At 38.6% G+C, this 22,588-nt stretch overlaps 1 protein-coding gene across 3 annotated transcripts in view; it reads right to left on the minus strand.

Moving 5' to 3' along the window:
• BICDL1 (BICD family like cargo adaptor 1) overlaps window positions 1–22,588 on the minus strand; it is an 86,021-nt gene that overhangs the window by 57,032 nt on the left and 6,401 nt on the right. For all 3 annotated transcript variants that reach the window (XR_012492788.1, XM_019753962.2, XM_019753963.2), the window contains exon 2: window positions 20,557–20,772. Coding sequence is in view for 2 of the 3 variants with exons in the window: in XM_019753962.2 (XP_019609521.2) it covers window positions 20,557–20,772 (216 nt within the window). In the remaining variant the exon portion in view is untranslated. The remainder of the gene's footprint in view (window positions 1–20,556; window positions 20,773–22,588) is intronic.

Here is a 22,588-nt window from a genome sequence, read left to right on the forward strand (position 1 = left end):
ATAGTATATTAGGCCCCTTGAAATTGTCCTACAGCTTAGAGATACTCTTTTTTTGTCTTTCTGCATTTCATTGTGGATAATTTCTATTGCTGTGCCTTCAAATTCCCTAATCTTTCCCTCTTGCAATATCTAATCTGCCATTAATCCTATCCAGTGTATTTTTCATCTCCGACATTGCAGTTTTCATTTCTAGAAGATATATTTGGGTCTGTTTTATACATTCCATGTCTCCACTTAACTTCTGAACATACAGAATACAAGTTATAATCACTTTCTTAAGTTCTTTTCTGCTAATTCTAATATCTGTGTCAGCCTTGCGTCAGTTTCCATTGATTATGCTCCTTATTATGGATCATGTTTTCTTACCCTTTTGCATGCCTGATAATCTTTGACTGGATGCCAGATGTAAATTTTACCTTGTAAGGGATTGGATATTTCTTGTATTCCTATAAATCTTCTTGAGCTTTGTTCTGGGATACAGCTAAGTTACTTGGATACAGTTTGATCCTTCTGAATCTTGCCGTTAAGGTTTGTTAGGCAGGTCCAGAGCCGTGTTCAGTCTAGAACTAATTACTCCCTCCAACTAAGGCAAGACCTACCCACGTATTCTATGCAATGCCTCAGGAATTATGAAATTTTCCTGTCTAGCTGGTAGTAACAGTGCCTGTTGCTACTACTGCAAGCACTGGGCACCATTCCCTCTGATCTCTTCGAATCCCCAATCTTGAGCAGGTTGCTCACATGCCTGTGTTAATCAGTCTCTGCTGAGCACTTAAGGGAGACCCACACGGTCTCTCCACTTCTCTCCAGGTATCTCTCGTCTTTCCGGTACTCTGTCCTATGAATGGTAGTTGCACTTGTCTCCCCAGACTCACAGCTCGTGTCAACTCAGGCTTTGCTTCAGTTCCTGCTCCTGATGCCAGAGCCTGGAAACTCAAGGCAGAATGAATGGGGCAACTGTAGGTCTCACCTCTTTTGTTTGCCATCTCTCAGGAACTGAATCCACAATATCTCTGAGGTATGCCTGTGTATCATACTTCTACAAATACTAGCTGACAGTCTCATGTAAAGAGCATACCCTCATCACCTAGAGTTACTCAGTTACTTAAAAAAAAAAAAGTAGCTCCTGGAAAAATGCTGTTATTTCTTTCATCAATATTTAGAGTAAGGAGTCGATATCAGATTAATTTTTAATGTTGACAGTTGGATGGGTGAGCTTCCTCTTTTCTGAGTAGTAATATGGACTTGTGGAATTTTATATATTCATGTGTATAAATCAATTGCAGTCATTTTTCTCCCTAATGCTCCAACTATCCCAACTTTAGCCAGTGGGAGGCCCTTCAAATTGACTTCTGTGTCCTTTTGACACAACTCCATTAGTTCTTTTGTTTTAAAGTGTTAATTATTCTATTAGATTTTAAAAGCTTTCTTGCTTCTAGCACAAGAGGATGTCTCAGGCTCACCCTGTCAAGTTCCTACTCCAAACTTGGTTCCTCTCAATGGGGAATGTTATTTAGAAAGTAAAACCTGGGTACTAGGGGTGCTCATTACTACTAGTATTTCATTGCTTCTAGGCCCTTTGCCGACAGAGCTAGGAAAAAAAGTACGATGAAGTGCACTTCTCTTGTATGTTCTGATTTTGGCTTGTCTATCCATCCTAACCTGTTTTGACCTCTGATTCCTTGCCTGGTTATTCTTTATAGCTGTCCCTCATACCTATTCTCTTGCTTACATCAAACTTGCTGTAACCACTGAAGCATTTTTTTCCTAAATACTATGTGCTACCATTTTAGTTCCTGGGTTGTATGACATTGTATGACTTTGACCATGAATCTCATTAAACAAAAATGAATGGATATTGCTGTTAAAATAATGTGCAGCAACAATTACTTGCTGAGCATTAGTTATAATGCCACATTATGTTCAATTATTTACTTATGTTAATTACATGTTAATTATTTACCTATGAGATCAACAAGTCAGGTTTTTTTAAAAAAAAGAAATCAAATTTTCTATTTTCTGTACATCATCACATTTTATACAATGGGACCTCAGATTTCAAACGCAATCCGTTCTGGAAAACCGTTCGAGTTCTGAAACGTTCGAAAACCAAGGCGTGGTTTCCCTGTAGAAAGTAATGCAAAATGGATTAATCTGTTCCAGACCTTTAAAATCAACCCCTAAAACTGCACATTTAGCATGAATTTTACTATCTAATGATACCATAGATCCAAAAAATTTATGGCGTTCGTAAACTGAAATGTTTGTCAATGGAGACGTTCGAAAACCGAGGTACCACTGTAACCTTCTGAGCATAGGGCACTATGATTGGCACTGGAGATACAAATGAGTCCAAGACAGTTTCTAACTTTATAGCCCCTGGCTTGAATGGCTGGTGAGATATAGCATGAGTACTAATACAAATACAGGTGCTATTTACTAAGCCAGGAGTATGCTAAGGACTTTATGTATAGTCTAAAATCCTAACAAGCCTGAGAGTTGTATGATTCTGTTCTGGTTTTTCATAATCCCGATTTCTTCCAGAGGAGGACAGTGTGCAATTGCAAACTCTCTGAACCTCAACCAACACAGCCAGTAATCAACAGAGCCAAAACAAACCCAGATTCTTCTAGTGCCAAAACCTGAATGCATTTCACTATGCACACTGCCTCCTAGAATAAGTGACGATGGATGAAATATGCCCTGACTTCCGCAAGGTGTAAGGTTTTTACTTTCATTCCACACATCTCTTTAGACACTGACTGGCTACTCGGGTGGAAGAAAGTCGGACCGGTAAGGCTGGTCCAGTGGCTCGGTGTCATTCTAACAGGGTATCCCAGAAACTCCCTTTTGTTCAATTCCTTTACTGACAAAGGAATTAAGATAAAGGCACACCTTGAAGATATTGCAGGTTTGGTTCCAGACCAGCACAGTAAAGCAAGTTGTAATCTTTTTGCTGGTGGAGGGTTGTGCCTTCAATTTGTAAAAAACACGCAACATCCATGAAATGCAACACAGCAAAGTACAACAAAATGAGATGTGTTTATACTTGTGACATTGGCTGCTGATACTAAGTTAGGCAAGAACAGCTGTCACCAATCCTGGTTTCATATTAGAAAAGTAATACTCATCCTTGGTCACACACTTTGAAAATTCTTGATGCCAAGGTCACATTCCAGTGCAGTTAAATCAGAATCTCTGGGGGTGGGACCCAGGCATTTGTATTCAGCTCTAAATCTGCCCAGGTGACTCTAATGTGCAAAAAGGGATAAGAATTACATCTTTAGAACACAGGAATAGCATTTGTTAAGCGACACTGACAAACTGGGGGCGGGAAAGAGAAGAAGGTTCCTATGCAAAAAAGATGAAACCAAAGGAAATGGGTAGAAACAAACAGGTATTTGAAGTCAGCAAGAACTAAGTATGGGAAAAGGTGCTTCCAAGAATGAATCCATAGCCTCCATTCCCAGGCAGTTTGAGCAGAGACTACAATTAATTTCGTCTGGTTCAGATAGGTTAAGATCCTCACCTGTGTGGCTCCAAAGCCTAACCTCTTTCTATTAAGCGTCTTAGCCCTAGTAGTATAACAGCTGTCATTAACTGAGCACCTATTATGGGCCAAATGCTTGACATGTTTCAAACAACTGTATAAGATAGTCCTCTATTTGACATATGATACAAAAAAGGCACAAGATAGTTTATATTTATTTCTAAACAAGACATCTGGACCAGTAGCTCCCAACCACAGATCCGTGGGGGACATTGAATTGCTGTAAGAGTACACACAAAGCAATGCCTGTAACATGAATACATCATATCATAAAATGCTGTTGTGATTATAGAATACAAGCATACCAATAAAGCACTTCACTTTATTGCGCTCCAAAGACGTTGCATTTTTTATAAATTGAAGGCAAGACCCACCAGCAAAAAGGTTACGACTCACGTTATTGCAGTGGTCTGGAACCGAACCTGCAATATCTCCAAGATATGTCTGTATAATCCTTCTAAGAGTATTATTAAATCCCTAATAATGTGTCATTTTTATACTTCTTATCAATCTGCAGATACTAAAATGACGTCTGTTATCACGTGAGAGTCTACAATTTTTTTAATATTAAGAAGGGGCCCACTTGTGGAGAAACTGGAGTCTTCATACATTTGTTGGTGGGAATAGCAGAAGCCTCTATGAAAGCAGGTTTGGCAGTTTCTTAAAAAGTTTCACAGAGATATACCACAAAGCAATCCCATTCCTAGATATCTACTCAAAATAAATGAAACCTGTCCACAAAAAGAAGTGTGTATGAATCAAGTACACGTTCACAGCAGCACTACTGATAATAGGCAAAACTAGAAATAATCCAACCGGTGACTGGATAAACAAAATGCACCTATCCACACAATGAAATACTATTCAACTAACTACTGATATGTTATAACGCAAGTGAACCTTATAAACATTATACTAAGAAAGAAGCCAGACACAAAAAAAACTACATATTGTCTAATTCCATTTATATGAAATATCCAGAGTAGGTACATCAATACAGACAGAAAGCAGATCAGTGTTTTCCTGGGGTTGAGGGTGGGAGTGGGGACTAACTGCAAAGGACACAGGGGAACTTTTTTTGGGGGGGAATTATGAAAAGGTTCTAAAATTGGATTACAGTGATGTTTGCACAACTCTATACATTTACTAAAAATAACTGAACTGTATACTTATATTGTGTGAATTTTATAAAGTATAAATTATACCTCAATAAAGCTGTTCAAAAATATTGTAAAGTCATTAGATTATATTTTTAAAAGGGGAGGGTCCTCATACTGAGAGACTGGTAATCCGTGATATAAGCAATGGTGAAGGAATTCAGCAAAAATGAGTGTACATTTGGTGACCATTTTGCAATACATTGTATATACAAATATCGAATCATTACGTTGTATACCTGAAACTAATATAATGTTATGTCAATCACCTTTCAATAATTTTTAAAAAGTTAATAAACATTTCCTAAAAAAGGAGTGTACATTAAAATAAGTAAAATATTAATTCTCTAGGTGGGTGAAACCTTTTAGTAAATGGTCAAATTTGTTCCACTTGAACCATAGAACTAAGTAATACAAGCAAATATGCCTACTTGCCTTGTGAATGTAGTTCTAATACTTACTAAGCATCTGTGTTCCAGACAAGGTGCTCAGCTGTCTGTAGGAGGTACCCTGAGTGCACTGTCCTTACCGGAGTCAAGTACCAGAATTAACCATACTAGATGGTTGATGTAAGTGCCAAAACACAAAAGGTTATGAAAGTGCTCTTTGTGGTCAGTAGAAGGAGAGATGAAAACTGGTGGGGGAAGAGCAGGAAAGGCCTCATGAAGGACGTGGCAACTCAGCGTGGGGAAAATTCCAACAGGTGGCAATGGGAGGAGACAGTGTGAGCTGGGAAAGCACAGGGCATTCTCTGGAAACAGGCTCATTTGTTTGAAGCAAATGGCACAGATAAACAAGGCTGGAAACGTGTGCTAGGTGCAGATGGTACAGGGCTTTGACTGCCAGGCCAAGGAGTCTCAACTTTATTTGGTAGGCAAAGGGAGTCCCCTGAAGGCAGTGAATTGTTCAGAACTTCTATGGAGGAAGGCAATCTGACAATGGGAAAAAAATGGAAGGGCACCGCATACAGGCAGAAAGCTATGTGGGGGATTACTGCATAAAGTTCAGAGAGCTGCAACAAGGGATGGGGCAGTGAGAAGAGAAAGGAGGGGGCAGACTCTGATTCTTTGGTCCTGGGAAGGAGGGGAGATTCATTTTGACTGACATGTCATATCTTGAGGGTTTCTGCTTTGTCACTTTCCTGGACTCTCATGGGATTTGTCTTGTTTCTCTGACAGTTAAAGTCCATAACTGACACCTTTGGCTGTCTGTATTTCAGAAGGTACATTTTTATTCATTTTGTTTTTTCCCCAAACAAAAAGATTCTATTTGGTAAATAAATTCCTTTCATTTTAGGGACGTGCCATAACATGCAAGGGATACCTGTTTAATTCAAATACTGCCCATTTTAAAATAGAATGTTAATTTAAAAAAAAATACCCACCATTTATTGAAAGTATAATATCGCATATATTATCTCAATGACTTTTAACATTCTACAGTTAGGTGTTTTTTTTTTAAATTAAAGTTTATTGGGGTGACAATTGTTAGTAAAGTTACATAGATTTCAGGTGTACAATTCTGTATTACATCATCTATAAATAACATTGTGTGTTCACCACGCAGAGTCAGTTCTCCTTCCATCATCATTTATTTGATCCAGGATGTTAATTTTTAAAGTCTGCCCTCAGTCCTATACTATGTTCAATTTCAATATGGTTTTTGAGGAAGAAGTCAAATATTTAAGTACACTGCAAGACTTTCAGGTGACTTCAAATAAAAATTGCCATGTTCTTCATAGAGCTCCTGTTAAACACTGAAATTCCTCTTTAATACATGTCTATCTGCCAGCCTTTAAAGTAAACAGACTGCATAAAACAAAATACTATTGTTGAAGCAAACAGAATTATTTTTACTGCAAAGATTTTAAACTGTTTTTCACAGACGTTTTATAACCCACATTTGTATGAAACCGTAGCTTTACTTGCTCTGTGACCTTAGATGAGTCACATCCTCTTAGGGCCTTAGGTGTTTTCTCAACTGTGAGATCAAAGGGTCAGACTAGGTAAGAGCTAAGCAACATGGGTTAGTCTCGACCTTCAACGACTGTAAAATGAAGGGGTTCTCACCATCTTAAAACATTATGCCAGAAATCGAAAGTCAAATTAGTAATTTCCTACTCGTTCAGTTTTCAAACTAGATCAATAAGCCTTTTCGGGACCACTGCCGTGTGTGGCACTATTTGAAGTACTGTTGGGGATGAAAACCAATTAAATACACGGCCCCTGCCTTCATGCTGTCTAAAACTTAGCAGGAAAACAAACATAACCATGTCTGCTATTAAATGGCAATAAAATTTAGACAACAGGCCTCATCATTTAGATCAATTGTCTGACAAGGCCATCCCCAAATGTCCCTAACCTCTGAGGGCAACGTCAGAGATGGTTATATTCCATGGAGAGCCCTCTCGTGAGGAGGCAGAACGCTGGTCTGTGTGCGCATGTGCTGGACATAGGGCAGCAGGTCTCCTATTCACGGTTCATAGTGTTTGTTTTATTTCTACGTGAGGGAGTGTGTGCAGGACTGAGCCATGCCTCTTTTCCTTCATGTACGTAATATTAGAAAACATGAAATTGATATCTATGACTTAGATCTTATCATTAAATAGAGGGAAAGCCATATACTAAAACATCTCTGACATCATAGTTACGTCTTGCCTGTACTCTGAGCCTGACCAGAACAGTGTCATAGGAGGAGGAACAACTGGTATCCATAGCAACATCACCAGACTGGGACAATGTAAAAAGCTGTAACCTAGCAACTGATGATGAGAGGTGTGTGCAGGGGGAATTCTTTCAGTTCTGCAAACGACAAACATGCCGCACTGAATTCAACTAATAATGCGAGGGCAATGTGGAAAATCTGAGTATCTGTAGGGCTGGGAATGTTGGCCTCAGGAAACCTTAGTACTACGCTGCATAATTTTAAACAGGAAAAGCATGGAAACACCTCCTCATTGCCCACATCATAAGTTGTATTCAGGGAAAGTACCTGATGTGTCATGACTGGAATGGAATATAAATTCTGTTGTAGCACCAATCATTTCACCCTCTTTCTATTTCTCATTATACAGAGGCACTGAATTTTGGTGAGAAGAGAAGCCGCCCCTGGTGCCAGAGAAAGATGCTATGTTCTGTACATAAGACGGCAGCATTACAAAGCTACCAGGCTCACAATATAACACGTAACGTGAGACTGTCCCCTTAAGAATTTTCTTTTTAATAGAGATCATATGAACATTTAGAGAGTGAAAGGACCATCTAGTTCAATCCCCTTGTTTTACTGACACAGAAACTGATACCCAAAGTGAGGAATTAAGGTCAGTAAGAGACAGAGAATAGGTTAGTTCTTTCCATTCATACATGACGTTCTCCCCCATATTTAAACAGGAATAATGTTTGGACTTTATGGGAATGAGAAATAAACGTCTACTATATAAAGTCATTGAAACCTTAAGGTTTATCTGTTATAACAGTTTTATCCTACCTAATATAACCACGAATGGATCTATCCTACCCCAAGGCAATCTGAAAAACATACCTTTTTTTAATTTTAGAGATTCTGGATCAAGTTACAGCTTCAAAGAAATTTACCCAAATCTGTGATTACCAGAGTACAAAAAGGCCAACAGTTTTTCTACTTGGGACTGAATGGTTTACGTGTATAAAAAAGGGTGGTATTGTGACAACTGTGTCTGCCATGCTAGTTAGAATTACCGTGTTTCCCCGAAAATAAGATCTAGCCGGACCATCAGTTCTAATGTGTCTTTTGGAGTAAAAATTAATATAAGACCTGGTATTATATTATATTACATTACAGTATATAAGACCCGGTCTTACTTTAATATATTAAAATAAGACCGGGTCTTATATTAATTTTTGCTCCAAAAGATGCATTAGAGCTGATGGTCCGGCTAAGTCTTATTTTCGGGGACACACAGTAGTGGAATCTTAACAATCAGCCACCCCAAGTCCTTCAGAAAATTGATGCCCAGAAAAGGAAAGTCCAGGCCTCTTTCTTCTGACCAGTTTTCACAACAGCATAATACTCTTCAGTTAACAGACACAGCAAGAAAGGCTCTAGGCCAATGTCTCCAGAAAGGCAAGTTAAGCTGGCAGTACAAAAAGAGGCACCAGGGTCTTTCATCCGTTACATGTGACATCTCTCTCAAGACAGTGCATGATATCCATTTTGGTAATGGTTCTTCAAAGTGTTACAATTTTTTTAAAAACACAATCAAATTTGCAGAACTTCTGAAGAGCAAACACTTTATAAACCACTGGTCCAGCCAGACTAGAAGGTCTTTTCCAGTTCTAAAAATTATATAATTGCACTGGATTATTGTCCTGACTCCAGTGAAGAACAATGAAGAAGAATCTATCAAAGTCAAAACATTACCTGCTTTTCTCCTGATGATGTTTACTTACTGAATACAGATATTTTATTTTCCAAGACTACAATATTTAGGGGCCAGAACTAGGGGTTATTCTGCACAGGTAACAAAAGAATGCATAGTTAGCTGCCAATTGTTTTTTCTCTGCTGTTCAAGTCCAACCTTCCTATTACCTGCTACCCCCTTTGCCAGGTATAAAATTTGGAGGGCCCACCTCACGTCAGGCAGGGGCAGCTCATGTAACTGTTTTCCTCATTCCAATATAATACACTAAGCTGTCTACGGGGACTGCGGGAATCCAGATTTCAATGTTAAAAAAATAAAAAAAGCTGACTGCCTTTGTGTTAAGTCAAACCTAGCAGCATCAATGAGATCTAATCCCACGAACATTAGGCTGTCTTCTTTTGAAAGAAATAATCAGAACCAGATACAGTTGTAACTAACACAACCAACCTGAAGAATCCTAAATAAGGCATGGCTCTCTCTGGGTAAATAAGAACAAGCTAAAAAAAAAAAAATCAAGACATGAATCTACCAATAAAAACACCCATATGCTGAAAGAATAAGTAATTACCATCCCAATGTGTTTAATCTATTAATTAGCAATAGTACCAATCTGGAAAAAGCTGGAAATGATGTCTTCATAAAGGAGAGCTCCCATATGCAAAAGCCCCTTTTCTGTTCTAGCTGAAGTGATCCTCTCAACAAATCATTCTCAATCCTTTTAGCACACTGTTGACATAAACGAAAACTGCTAAAAGCAGATCTCAAACCTTTGGATTCATTTTACTCAGTGACTCTGAAGTCAAGGGGAATCCAAATGATAACGTCCAGCAAATATCACCTGAAAAATAAGCCAACGAGATGGCAACACACATGAGGAGGTTTTTTATTTCTGACTCCCCAGCCCTGAAGATGTACAAAAACCCATCTTCAAACCAGTGCTTAACCTGTAACCAGTGCAAGGCCTTGGGCACTGTCACTAAACTTCTGGGCCTCAGTTTCCTTATTTGTCAAATAAAGAATAATTACCGCTACTCTGTCCCAGAGTGGTAATGAGATGAGAGGAGGTCCATATATGAATGTCTGTTGGAAATTTAAATTATCCTTATTTGGTTGGGAAATAATCTTGTTTTCATAACTTCTTTCAAGGATAGGCTGACTAATAACTGCCATGTCTTTTTCCTACAACACAACACCTGTAAATGAAACAGAATTTAAGAAAACAAATAATAATACAGTCCCCACCCCAAAAGAAAAAAAAACAACTTATTCAGCAATTAAACCTACTTCTGATGAGCAGCTGTTGTTAGCTGTAAAGGGTCCTAGAAGCAAAAATGGCTATGTGTCACCCACTAGAGGCAGAGCAACTGTGACACTAATGGCCACTATTTTAAAGCCTTTAACCCCGAGAAAGAAACCCGGGAAAAATTTGCTTCAAGAAGTGAAGTGTACCAGATGCAGAGTTGTTAATCCCAAATGAGCTGTTGAAAAAACAAGGATCTGTTTACACTTCAGAGGAAAATTCGTCTTTTCAGGGAAGATTAGCTCCAGCTAGTATGCAAACTGTATTCTCTGTGTGTGGAGAAGGTATTACAGGCGGACTGAGGAATACAGCTCCCAACAGGCAGGAAACAGACAAAGCACCTGTCTGTATCACTTCCTCCTACACATGTCACCCCACGGACAACAACAAAGAAGAGTGGCTCTTCTAGGAGCTGAGAGTGTGGTGTGGGTGAGGAGATAGGGGCCCACAGAGGGCAGAAGTCAATGGTGGGGGAGGGGGAGTAGGCACTCACCTGAGTACACCTTCAGTCACTCTGAAGGAGTAAATTCTTGCGTGACAATCTAACAAAAGGTATTAGAACAGAGTCTTAGGTACTGACAGAGCTTGGATGGGAAATTTAACTCAAAATTTCACCTCGGTACAACAGAATTCTTATGGTTCTACTTATGTGAAACTAACATGGCTGTTTAAAGAGTAGTGCAAATTTAACAGAACAAAAACAATTATTCACTTTTATATCACACCCTACCCCTCCTCTTGAGAGTCTTTGGTCTCTCAGGTTAATGATGCCACTGTTCCTTCAGCAGCTCGAGAGAAACATCTAGGAGTCATTTTTTATTTTTCTTTCCTTAACTCCCTTCCTCACATCCGTCCAATCCATTAGTAAGCCTTGTGGGTTCTACCTTCGAAACATACACCCGGTCTAACCCTTCTCACCGCCTCCATGATCAAAGCTACCACCAACTCTCCCCTTGGAGAGTTGCCTCTTCACTGATCTCCATGGTGCCTATAATCCATTCTCCCACAGCAACTGGAGTAATATTTTTAAAAGTTATCAATGAGGTCATGATGCTCCCTGTACCAAAAACACGCCACTGGCTTCGCAGCTCACTGACTAAAACCCCAAATCTGTGCCATGCTGGCAAGGCCCCACCTGATCTGGCTGCTGACTACCCCTCTGACCTGACCTCCTACACTCTTCCCTAGCTGACTACACCCGTCACATCAGCCTGCTTTCCATTCATTCCTAGGCTTTTAAACGCTCTTCTCTGTGCCCAGAACATTCTTTCACTGCTTTTTATCTATTAGGTGTCTACTCACACTTCACCTCTTCAAAGCTTCCTTCTTGACAACCCTCTCAAAAATTAAGTTGTCCCTTCAGCTACCACTTTCTCCCCCTTACCTGGCTTTATTTTATTCATAGCACTTATCACTACCTGATTTGTATTATTTATGTATTTCCTTCTTTGCTTCCTGCATTATTTTATGACGGGGAATTCACCTTGGTCACTGCAGTATTTCTGTTACCCAGAACGGTGCCTTCATACATAGCAAGTGCACATTATAAATATTTGTTGAAAGACTGATTTCTTTTTTCATTGCAAAATATAACATACAAATAACATATATGTACTGTTTAACAAATAATTGTAAACCAAACACCCATGTAATTACCACCAAGGTCACGAAGTAGAACTTCCCACAAGCCTCCTCCCCAAGCACTATTCCACGATGACAACAACCCCCCCCCACCCACCCCACATATAGTCCTCAGGTAAGCATTATCCTGACTTTTATGGTGAAAATCACCTCAGTTTTCTTTATAGTGTTACTGCTTATGCATGCAAAATGACAGGTTTTTCAGTTTTAATAATGATAATGTTGTTAGGAAAAGTATATTAAAATTTTTTGGAGGGCAGTATGATAATATCTATTAAATATTTAAATGTACATACTTTTTGACCTAGACATCCCACTTCTAGGAATCCATCTAGAGAAATGCTAATATGAGCATGCAAAGCTGTATGAATAAGGATGTTTATTGCTGCAGTATGTGTAACACTGTAACACTAACACTTGTTCTTCCATAGGAAATGGTATAGTAACCATGGTACATCCTTATGTACACAGAATACGACTGTGTTTCCCCGAAAATAAGACCTAGCCGGACAATCATCAGCTCTAATGCATCTTTTGGAGCAAAAATTAATATAAGACCCGGTCTTATTTTACTATAAGACTGGGTATAATATAATATAATATAATATAAATATAAATATAATATAATACTGGGTCTTATATTAATTTTTACTCCAAAAGACGCATTAGAGATGATTGTCCAGCTAGGTCTTATTTTTGGGGAAACATGGCATATATATAACTATTAAAAATATGAAAAAAGGTCTAAGATATAGTAAGTGAACAATGTTAACAAAACCATTTTGTCTTAAATGAAGCAAAAATAAATGGAAAATTATTCACCTGTATGTGTGTATGATATACTATAAAAAATACAAAAAAAATTAACACCAAATTGTCTTTAGTATTTTCTTTGATGGAGGATCATGGAGGATTTTCACCGTTTACATTGAGCATTTCTGTACTGTCTGAATTTTATTTTACAATGAACATGAGTTTTTTTGCTGTCAGAAAAAACAATGTATATGTACTTTTTTTAAATTTAAAAATCTATGAGCAGAAACTTAGAGCAGAGGCAAATTAGAATTCCTGAATATCTAGTAAGAGACATTCAGTAAGGCTTAGTTCCTTAAGAAGTCACCCTTACCCTATCTAGATAAACCAAGTATCACAAAAGAACATCCCACTGGGTGCCAAGCTTTCATAGACATAGATTTCAAACTGCCTGGCTTCACCTGAACTACAAGTGGACCTTTGTTCCTTTATTTCAATCTCTCCATCGCCAATCTTCAGACTATCCCTCCAGCTACCTCTTGGCCTAAGCCCTTCTTGTTTAAAATGCAAGCTTTGCTTTCTCCTGGCCTTGGACCTAGGCCTAACTTCCTGCTGAATTCTTTTTATCCCCCTCCCTATCTGTGATTCTATAGTGACAACTTTTGGCTTCACCCAGCCTTTGGAACAGCCCTTTTTGTATATTGCCCCAAATACAGTTCCTGCCTTTGGCATAATGAAATAGTAATACCCAAAGTCATCGTGACTAGGCATGTGACCACGATTCTGGATGTGAGGAATCCGGGAGAGGTTTGTTAGAGATACTTGTAGGGATGCAATGAAGGGGAAAAGGAATAGGGAAGGCACTGGGAAACAAGAGCTTCGAGAATATACATAGCACAGTCCTGAAACAAATAATAAGAAGGGCAAAAATAATGATTTTAAGGTGAATTCTCAAGAGTTTTACATCCAGGAGCAACTATACATCCTCAATCAGGCTCTGTTCAACAGCAGTCACTATGCAGCTTTCCAAAGGGGAATCTCTGACTGCCTCCTGCTTCACACTACAGACCATTTTGGGTTCTAACAGCCAGTTAGAGACAGACAACTGACAGACAGCTGGAGACAGAGAGCTCTTCTGTCCAGAGTGTATGCTTCTGGTAAGGGGTGGGGAGCCAACACGATGCCCAAATCCAAATCATGGCCAACCCTCCCATGAGACAGTTTTGTGTTTTTGTTTTTTTTTTTTGTAAAAGCTAAAACGCTCATTTCCATCTCCTTCAGCAAGGTCTGGGGACTACAGAGCCACTCAGTAACCACCCAACCTACAGACCACTGGAGAAACAGCGCGATGCAAAAGTACTTGCCAGCTGTAAGTCAATCCACAAAAGCTCTGCCCCTTCTGTAGTCATTCTTCTCAATTCATGGAAAGCTGGGTGTTCATGCAATTCCAGAAGGAGTATCTATGCAGACAACGCCTGAGTGCTCACTACCCACAGCTTGCCTGTCACAGCACTGACGTCCACAGTCCTTCTGACCACTGGTTTTCAAATGGCACATGGAGAGCAGAAGAGTGAGTTTGCAAGAGTTGAGAGTGCACGGAGGGACAGTGTATTCTTCAGAAAGGGATACACAGGTCTAACCATTTCTTTCTTAGGTACATTAGATAGTCACTTAACAAAAGTTAACAACCACCAATCTCTTTTCTTTTCTTTTTTATTGAATGTCCACTCTGCTAGATACCTGTTTATAAGAATAAACAAGCCAGATGTGGTCCCTGCTCTCAAAGAGTTTACAATCAATCAGTATCCATCAAAGAAGGTTGTTTCCAGCTCTTCTCTGGCGGGCTGCTCATCCTGCAAGTATCACCTCAAATGTTATTCCCTCAGAGAGGTTTTTCCAGCTACCCTTTCTAAAGCTGCTCTCCTCTTTCTGGTCATGTGCCATCACATCACTCTTCATAATACCTACTACAATCTATAATTACCTTGTGGATTTGTCTAGTTATTTATAGATCTCTTCCTATTAGTTTCACACGACAGAGGTCTCGTGTTACCCGCTGTATCCCCAAGGCTTTGCTCAATAAATATTCGCTGAGTGTTCCTTAAAGAAGGTCTAAAAAAATAACAAAGGTTTCACTATTTTTACTCAAAAGAATAGAATGCCAGTTAGTCAGTAAAGGGGAATGGTGACAGAGGTGAATCTGGGACTTTTTGAAGGAACCGACCCTATGACACCTTGATGTTGGACTTCCAGCCTCCAGGACTGTGAGACATAACTTTCTGTTGTTTAAGCCACTCAGTCTAATACTTTGTTATGACAGCCCTAGCAAATTAATACAGTTTTCTATAGCCTTCTAAATTTTTTATCTTAAGTGAGTAGGGAGGATGTTCCAATACAGTTATTTGTTTACTGGCTAAAAACTCCCTCACAGACAGTGCCGTGTGAGCTGGTGCATTGTCGTGATGCAAGAGCCATGAATTGTTGGTAAAAAGTTCAGGTCGTCTAACTTTTCATGCAGCCTTTTCAGCACTTCCAAATAGTAAACTTGGTGAACTGTTCGTCCAGTTGTTACAAATTCGTAATGAATAATCCCTCTGATATCAAAAAAGGTTAGCAACATCATTGCAACCAATTTACCAACTTAATTGTCAGACCTCATATATATGCATGTGTGTACAGTATATATATAAAAACATGAGTAGCAAGGACAATAACTGGAAAAGTGGAGAGCACTGAGATGAGAGCGAGCCTCAAATATATCAATAAAGTTTTATGTATTAAAAAAATCTGAATATGAAAACTGTTAAGATTTTACAAAGCTGGATTTATATTATCCCTGCAGTTTTCTGTATGCTTGAAATATCTCATGATTTTTTTAAATAGAAAAAGCAAAAATCTATTATTATCCAATAATTACAATCCAATACATAATAATCAAAGACTCAATTTGATTGAATACATTCAGTCTGCAGGGAACTGAAGCCCTAATTCCTAGTAAAGAAAATAGGATTAGGACCACAAGTATGGTTTCTGCAGTGGGTAGGATTAAGGGTGAAGAGACAGAAAAAAAGGTATGACTGATATATCATGTACAAAGTTATAGGGAAAGTGTAAAAAAATTTCCTAGCCAATTTCTACAAACTCTAAAGCTACATATTTTTGGGGAAGAAAACCTTAGATGTTCCTAAACAATTTTAAATTCCTTCTTTTTATTCTTTTAAAAGAAATCACTTGCTTTCCTGAATCTTTGGTCAACAGATGCTCAAGTCTGACCTTAGTGTTTGCAAGAACATGAGTTCATGTTTTATTAGAACTGTGAAAATGCCTTCTTTTAACTCTTACCGAAGTTTCTAACACTACTGAGATTCATTTGAAGAATATCTTTATTTCAACTGCCTCTGAAGAATGAAAAGTCTAAATAAGAAGCTCATTATTACTGATATTGTCATTATTATGAACAAGACTGTTTCTACATTGTTGAAATCACTGCTTTGCTTTCCTACTGTACCAGCAGAATATAAGAACTTTCCAGTGTCTAAACTGTGTTCTAAGCTGCGGTCGGTTCAATTAGTGAATAATCACTTCAGGACTGTTTAACACTGGTCAGAACTCTGATATCTTTGCGGCTGATGTTTGGGAGAAAATCATCTGGGAACTCTGGAGGTTTCTGCTGTCATGCCAGTGAAACGTGCTGTATTATGTATCAGAAGGATTCTCACAAAACTCCCACCTGAAGCTTTTCATGCTCTCCTTAGGCAACAAGCATAGCCCATGTCCCTCCTCTCCGTTCTGGAAGCAAGGCCCACTGTATTCCTCCACTTCTGATATACTCAGGATGAGTGTCTAACAAGTCCTACTCAAGCTCACTGTCAGTGCTGCTGTGGTGTGACTTTCCAACTTAGACAGTGAGTTACACTTTCTCCAAATACATCAGCCTGTCAGTCCTGTCCCAACACAGACTGTCCCAACACAGACTGACAGGCTGATGTATTTGGAGGATACTCACAGAATCTTTGACACTGAGAGAATTCAGAGAAAATAAACAGGGATAAAGGTATCCCCAGGGTATAGGCAGCAGTGTCCAGGTGCCATAGATTAAACCTAACTTGACTCCCAGGAGAATCAATTTTACACGAATATTTTTGGATAGAGATTTAACTACTAAACAACGCATTCTGACACACTGATATGTGCTGGGGGCACTTCAGATTCTTCCACTTTCAAGTTAGAGAATCAATGTTTGACAAACGCAGAAATCCCATCTAAAGGATGAGGATCTGATAATTATAATGATGGCTACCATTTATTGAGCACTTACTATGTGCTAGACATTGTGATTAGAGCTTTACATACACGATCTCATTTAGTCTTCATAACACTATCAGGTGAACAGTAATAATGCAATTGTCTCCATTATTCCGAGGAGGAAACTAAGGTTAAAAAAGGTGAAAAACTTTCCCATGTTTGCCCACCTAGTAAATAAGAGAGTCGGTATATGGCCCCAGGGCTGTCTGGCTCTGAAGCCTGGGATTTTAATTGCTGCCTCATAAATTTAAAATTGAGGCAAAGAAACCTTAATCAGTCTTGAATTGAAAGATCCTTAATCAAGTCACGTATCTTTCTGTCCCTCAAGTTTTCCCAGCTATAAAATTAGAATAATACCTATCCCTTCCTTCATCATAATGAGGATACAGAAGTACACAGGATACATATGCTCACAGCGTCCTATTTTAGAGCTGAAAAGAAGCTTGGTCACACAAAAACTTGTACATGAATGTTTATGGCAGTCTTATTCAAAATAGCCAAAAAGTGAAAAAACAACCTAAATGTCCCTCGAGTAACAAATGGATAAACAAATGTGTTATATCCGTACAATGGAATATTCTTCAGCCATAAAAATAAAATACCGACATATGCTACAATGTGGATGAACCTGGGAGACATTACCTAAGGGAAAGAAGCCAGTCACAAAGGGTCACATATGTATGATTCCATTTACATGAAATGTCTAGAATAGGCAAATCTGTAGAGACTGAAAGTAAATTAATGGTTGTTAGGGTCAGGGGATGGGGACGAGTGTTAGGAGGAACGGGCGAGTGATTGCTAATGGGCACAGGGTTTCTTTTGGGGGGAGGTAAAATGTTCTATAATTACACAACTCTGCACAACTCTGTAAATATACTAAAACCCACTGAATTGTACACTTTAAAAAAGTAAATGTTACGGCATGTGAATTACATCTCAAGTGAGCTATTATTAAAAACAAAAAACAACAAAACAAAACAAAAACCTTAGAGGCCATGGGAACAAAGGAAACATTTAAAAATATTCTGGAGTGAGGGAGCGGGTGCAAAAAAAAAATTAATTAAAAAAATACTCTGGACAACAGCATCACAGAAATGTTGTACTATATTTTAGATATTATACATTTCTTGCTTATAAAAACACATTACATATATATATTGTAAGAAAAGCATGGCCTTCTATTACTTCTGCTGGTTGTTTTCTTGCCCTCGGAGAATCTTAATTCACTTCAAAGGACTACTCAACTCTTCTAGTTCCTGAATACCCAGTTAATAAAATGATAATAAAATGCAATCTAAACTGGCAGCTGATGGAAACCCCAGGGGCTTGTCCTGCTTAAGAAGAGAAAGGGAAAAAAAGCCACAAAACTCACTAAGGGCCTACATTCAAGGCCAGAGAGGATAAGAAGAATCTAGATCTAGTGGAAATGTTATCCTCCTATATTCTTTTGGGAGCAGCTTATCAGGATTTTCTACAGAAAAATTAGGCAAAGGAACCTCAACTATAAAGATACCGCATTAGTAAAATAATCATAAACACTGAAACAAATCCTTACCTTCACACGTATTCCTTACTCTAAACACATTATCTCATTTTCATGTCAACAGTATTTGCACAAGATACAAACATTTACCCCCATTTTAAAGATAAAGAAAGTGAGGCACAAACAAGGTCACCCAGTTAATGAGAAGCAGAGTCAAGATTCAACACGCATCTAAATTCCAAGCTCTGTGTTCTTTTGCTATGTCATGCTGGTATTTTCTTTCTCCCTTCATCTCTCTTGGCCACCTGTCTTTTGCCAGATCAGAAAGCAGTTACTTGGTAACATGAACTTAGCTCTCAAGAAATAATTTCCCCTTAAATTGTTTTGGTTCGTTGTCTTCCTTTAACTCTCCAGACAAGACACACTTGCTCAGAACGAAATAAATGTTTTTGGACAAATAAATCAATCTGGCCAGGCCTACCTAGTTAGTTTAATCTTTTATGAATAATGAATGAAGACTCAAAAACCTAAAAAATCTTACAAGAATAGAGATTCTCTTCCCAGTTGCTGAAACTGGTTTTAAAACGGAGTCAAAAATGTTATTATTGAGCTGGCCCTGTAAATGACTTCTTGAAGAACTCCCAATTTTCCTTTCCAGCCAATCAAATGGTGACTTGCTTCCCTAGAAGGAAACCTGCAGGCAAGACCTTTAGCTGTCCCTATCACCTGAATTCTCACCTTTCGTATACATTCTGGTATTTCCTGCAACTAGCTGTTTTCCAAGTTATCAGCCCCCACCCCTTCTCTTCCTTTTCCCTCCCTCTCCCTCCCTATCTTCCATTCTTTCCTTCTCTACCTCTCCTTCCTCCTCTCCCTTTCTCTAGTAGTAGCACTTACCTCACATTTCCTTGTGAGGCAGGAAAGTTTTGACCAGTCTCAGAGTACCCCCGGGAAGCAACCAGGACACAAACTACCGAAATAACTTCATACAGTACTGCCCATCACATTAGTGGAAGCACCAAGAATTGACCATACGCTGCTCTGGCTAAGCCCTTCCCAAAGACCCAGGCACCAAACACTAATCAGGCGGACGAGGGCAGCGCTCTCCTGAAAGCATTCGTGCTTAGGGATGAGATCAGAGTAGAAGTTCTTTCTTGCACTGGTACCTGAAGAGTCAGTAGTTTTATTTTCAATATGTAAGAGGGACTGAGGTACAGTAGTGTAAATCCAGCTCTTAATTCAAAAGTGGGTGGATTTGGAGACCAAGGCATTAGCAACATTCCTGCCTTTGTTAAAAAGGTATGTCCTTGTATTTAGATTAGATTTCCACCTACTCAGCCCTCAAACTCCTTTGCAATGATTTTAGCAGTCTTGACCTTGGTTAATTAATTAGTACTTCCATGATACCACCCTATAAAAGTACAAGTAAAGAATTTTTACTTAATGTGGAAATGAAGAGAACAAATTTAAAATACAGATACACATACCACCTTTCATATTTAAATACTATGAAGGAATGTACATTCACAAATGTGACATTAATAAAAATGATTTGCTTTAGAAATTTTTCGTAAGCTTTTTGTTTAAAGACGGTACTGTTAAATGTTTGAACTAAACACATTAACATGATTTTACCAGTGACAGACTTCCTCTAGGTAATAGAATCAGACTTTCAGAGCTATATGGAATGACAGAAACCATTAAGCCCAATTCTTTCATTTAAAAAATGAGAAAACTCCCAAGTTAAGTGATTGTCAAGCTAGTTGATGACAGGCAAGGGTCTTAGCTCCCGACTCCTAGTTTGGCACAGCTAAAATTCTTGTAGGTGAAAAATACTTAACTTGTTGATATAACACCAAAAGCAACAAAAATCAGAACTACTCTTACCACATACATGATTGACGTTCTACAGAAGCTCTCTTTCAACTTTCAGTATTTTGTACCATAAATTCATAACTTATAACTCACCCTGCTGAGCTGATCCAATAACCTTTGGTTCTGTTCTGATAATTCCTGGACAGCCCGTGTTTTTTCTCGGTCTGCCTCTCGTAGATGAACTTGCTGCCTCTCCAACTCATCCTGAAGCTGTTTCACGTCACTCTCCAGCTCTGACACACGTCCTTCCCACTCTCCTTCTCGATTCTCAAATCGTCTTCTTAGTTCATGTTTCTCTTGTTCTAAGTGCTGGGTGAAAAGTGAAGAGGATTTAAAAACTGTTAAAAGTTCTACTGCCTTTCATTTTTTTCTTTCCACACACTCCTGTTTGTTTTTTTTTCCCAGTCAGCACAACAAAACACTGCCACATATGAAAAGTTGCCCATTTCACAGCTATGAAAATATCCCCTTCTTCCAGAGTAGGGAAGGAGTCGGTTTCACAAAGAGAATACCACTCCTATTGAAAATACTTAATGTCATTGTTTATTCTTGACTTGAGCATGGGGTTCTAGACTTGGGAATTCACTTGAAATTTAGCAAGTCATCTAATTAATTGGTGAACTATATATTTAAACAACATAAATGACTCCTTAAGAAGGCTTCTCTTGAAATCATCTATCACACCTGGCATAATACCAGGCACTTAGAATCATAGAATTTTCAGAGATGCAAAGCACTCCAGAGATCCTTAGGATCAACTGTCATTTTTTTACAAATGAAGCAACATAAGACAAGAGGTTAAGTGAGAAGCTCAAGGTCAATACTAGTAAATGGCAGAGCTGGGATTTGTGTCTAAATCACTTGATTCTGTTTAGTGTTCTAAATCACAACTCAATAATGTTTGTTGCTGTATATATCACTGTATTTCAAAATCATTAAGGCAAGTTCAGGATCAGGCCTACTTTAAATCATGGCCTATTAGCCTTGCATATTTACTTCTGATCCATTCATTCATTCTTGAGTGCCTACATACCATAGGCCAGCCACTGTGCTGAGGACACAATGGTGAGCAAAACAGACATGGTCCTTGCCTCTATGGAGTTTTCATTCTAGTGGGAGATGCTTATACAAGCAATAAGTTGTGTGTGACAAACGGTATGCTGGAAAAGTCCAGGTATGAAGCAGCAGCTCAACTGAAAAGGATTCTTTCGGACTGAAGGAATTAAGAACATCTTTTTGTTTCTGTGAGATAAATATGGATGCCTCTTTTCAGAGGCAAGTATGTTCTACTTATAAAACATAGTATGTACAAAAATCTAAGTCTATATGTCAAGCAGTATATGAAATATAAGTTAAAGTACCTCAACTTTTGGTACTCTGAGAAGCTCTGGTACAACAGTCCAAAATATACCCACCTGAACCCCAATTCCAAAAATTATGATTCAGTTAAGAATGGGATGAGACGTAGGTATGCATGCACGCATGTCTGTCTGCCTGTTGGTCTGTCTCTCTCCCTACCTACCTACTTATGCTCTACAGGAAATCCTAATGCACTGAAGGTTGATATCGAACACTGAGATTATTTCTACAAGCTAACATGAGCATACAAATCTTCTTCAGAGTTCTCAGTCATCTCTTCACCGTGGGAAGCTATGCTCTTACTCTATCCAAGGTCTCATTTTTCAAATACTTTTGGAATGCTTCTTTTGGAAAGCCTTCAGGGCTAGTGTATAGCTAAAAAAGAAAATCAGTCCCATCACTTTACATCTGAGATGTGTCTGAAAAAGAGATTATCTCATTTCATCATGTCATCTTATTCCTCTTACTTTGCTCTGGGTGACTTGTAAATATTTCTGAAAATCGAAGTTACCCCCAAAAGATGAAAACGTACCATGACAGAGCAGTCCAAATAATGTGCCAAAAAATAAAATTAAAATTAATTTAATGTGACGCAAGATTAAAATTCTGCACACATTAGCAAAGGCAGTTTTCACTGAAATCAATGTACACCCTCCCCAAGTTCATCACTTTAAGGGAGTAACTCATTTGGATATAGCCACTCCAGTATATTTGTTGAAAAGTCGCATTATAGTTATACTTTATGCAGCCCCAGTTTGGAGCATGT

This window comes from Rhinolophus sinicus, linkage group LG16 (assembly GCF_036562045.2).
Source record: "Rhinolophus sinicus isolate RSC01 linkage group LG16, ASM3656204v1, whole genome shotgun sequence".
NCBI lineage: Eukaryota > Metazoa > Chordata > Mammalia > Chiroptera > Rhinolophidae > Rhinolophus > Rhinolophus sinicus.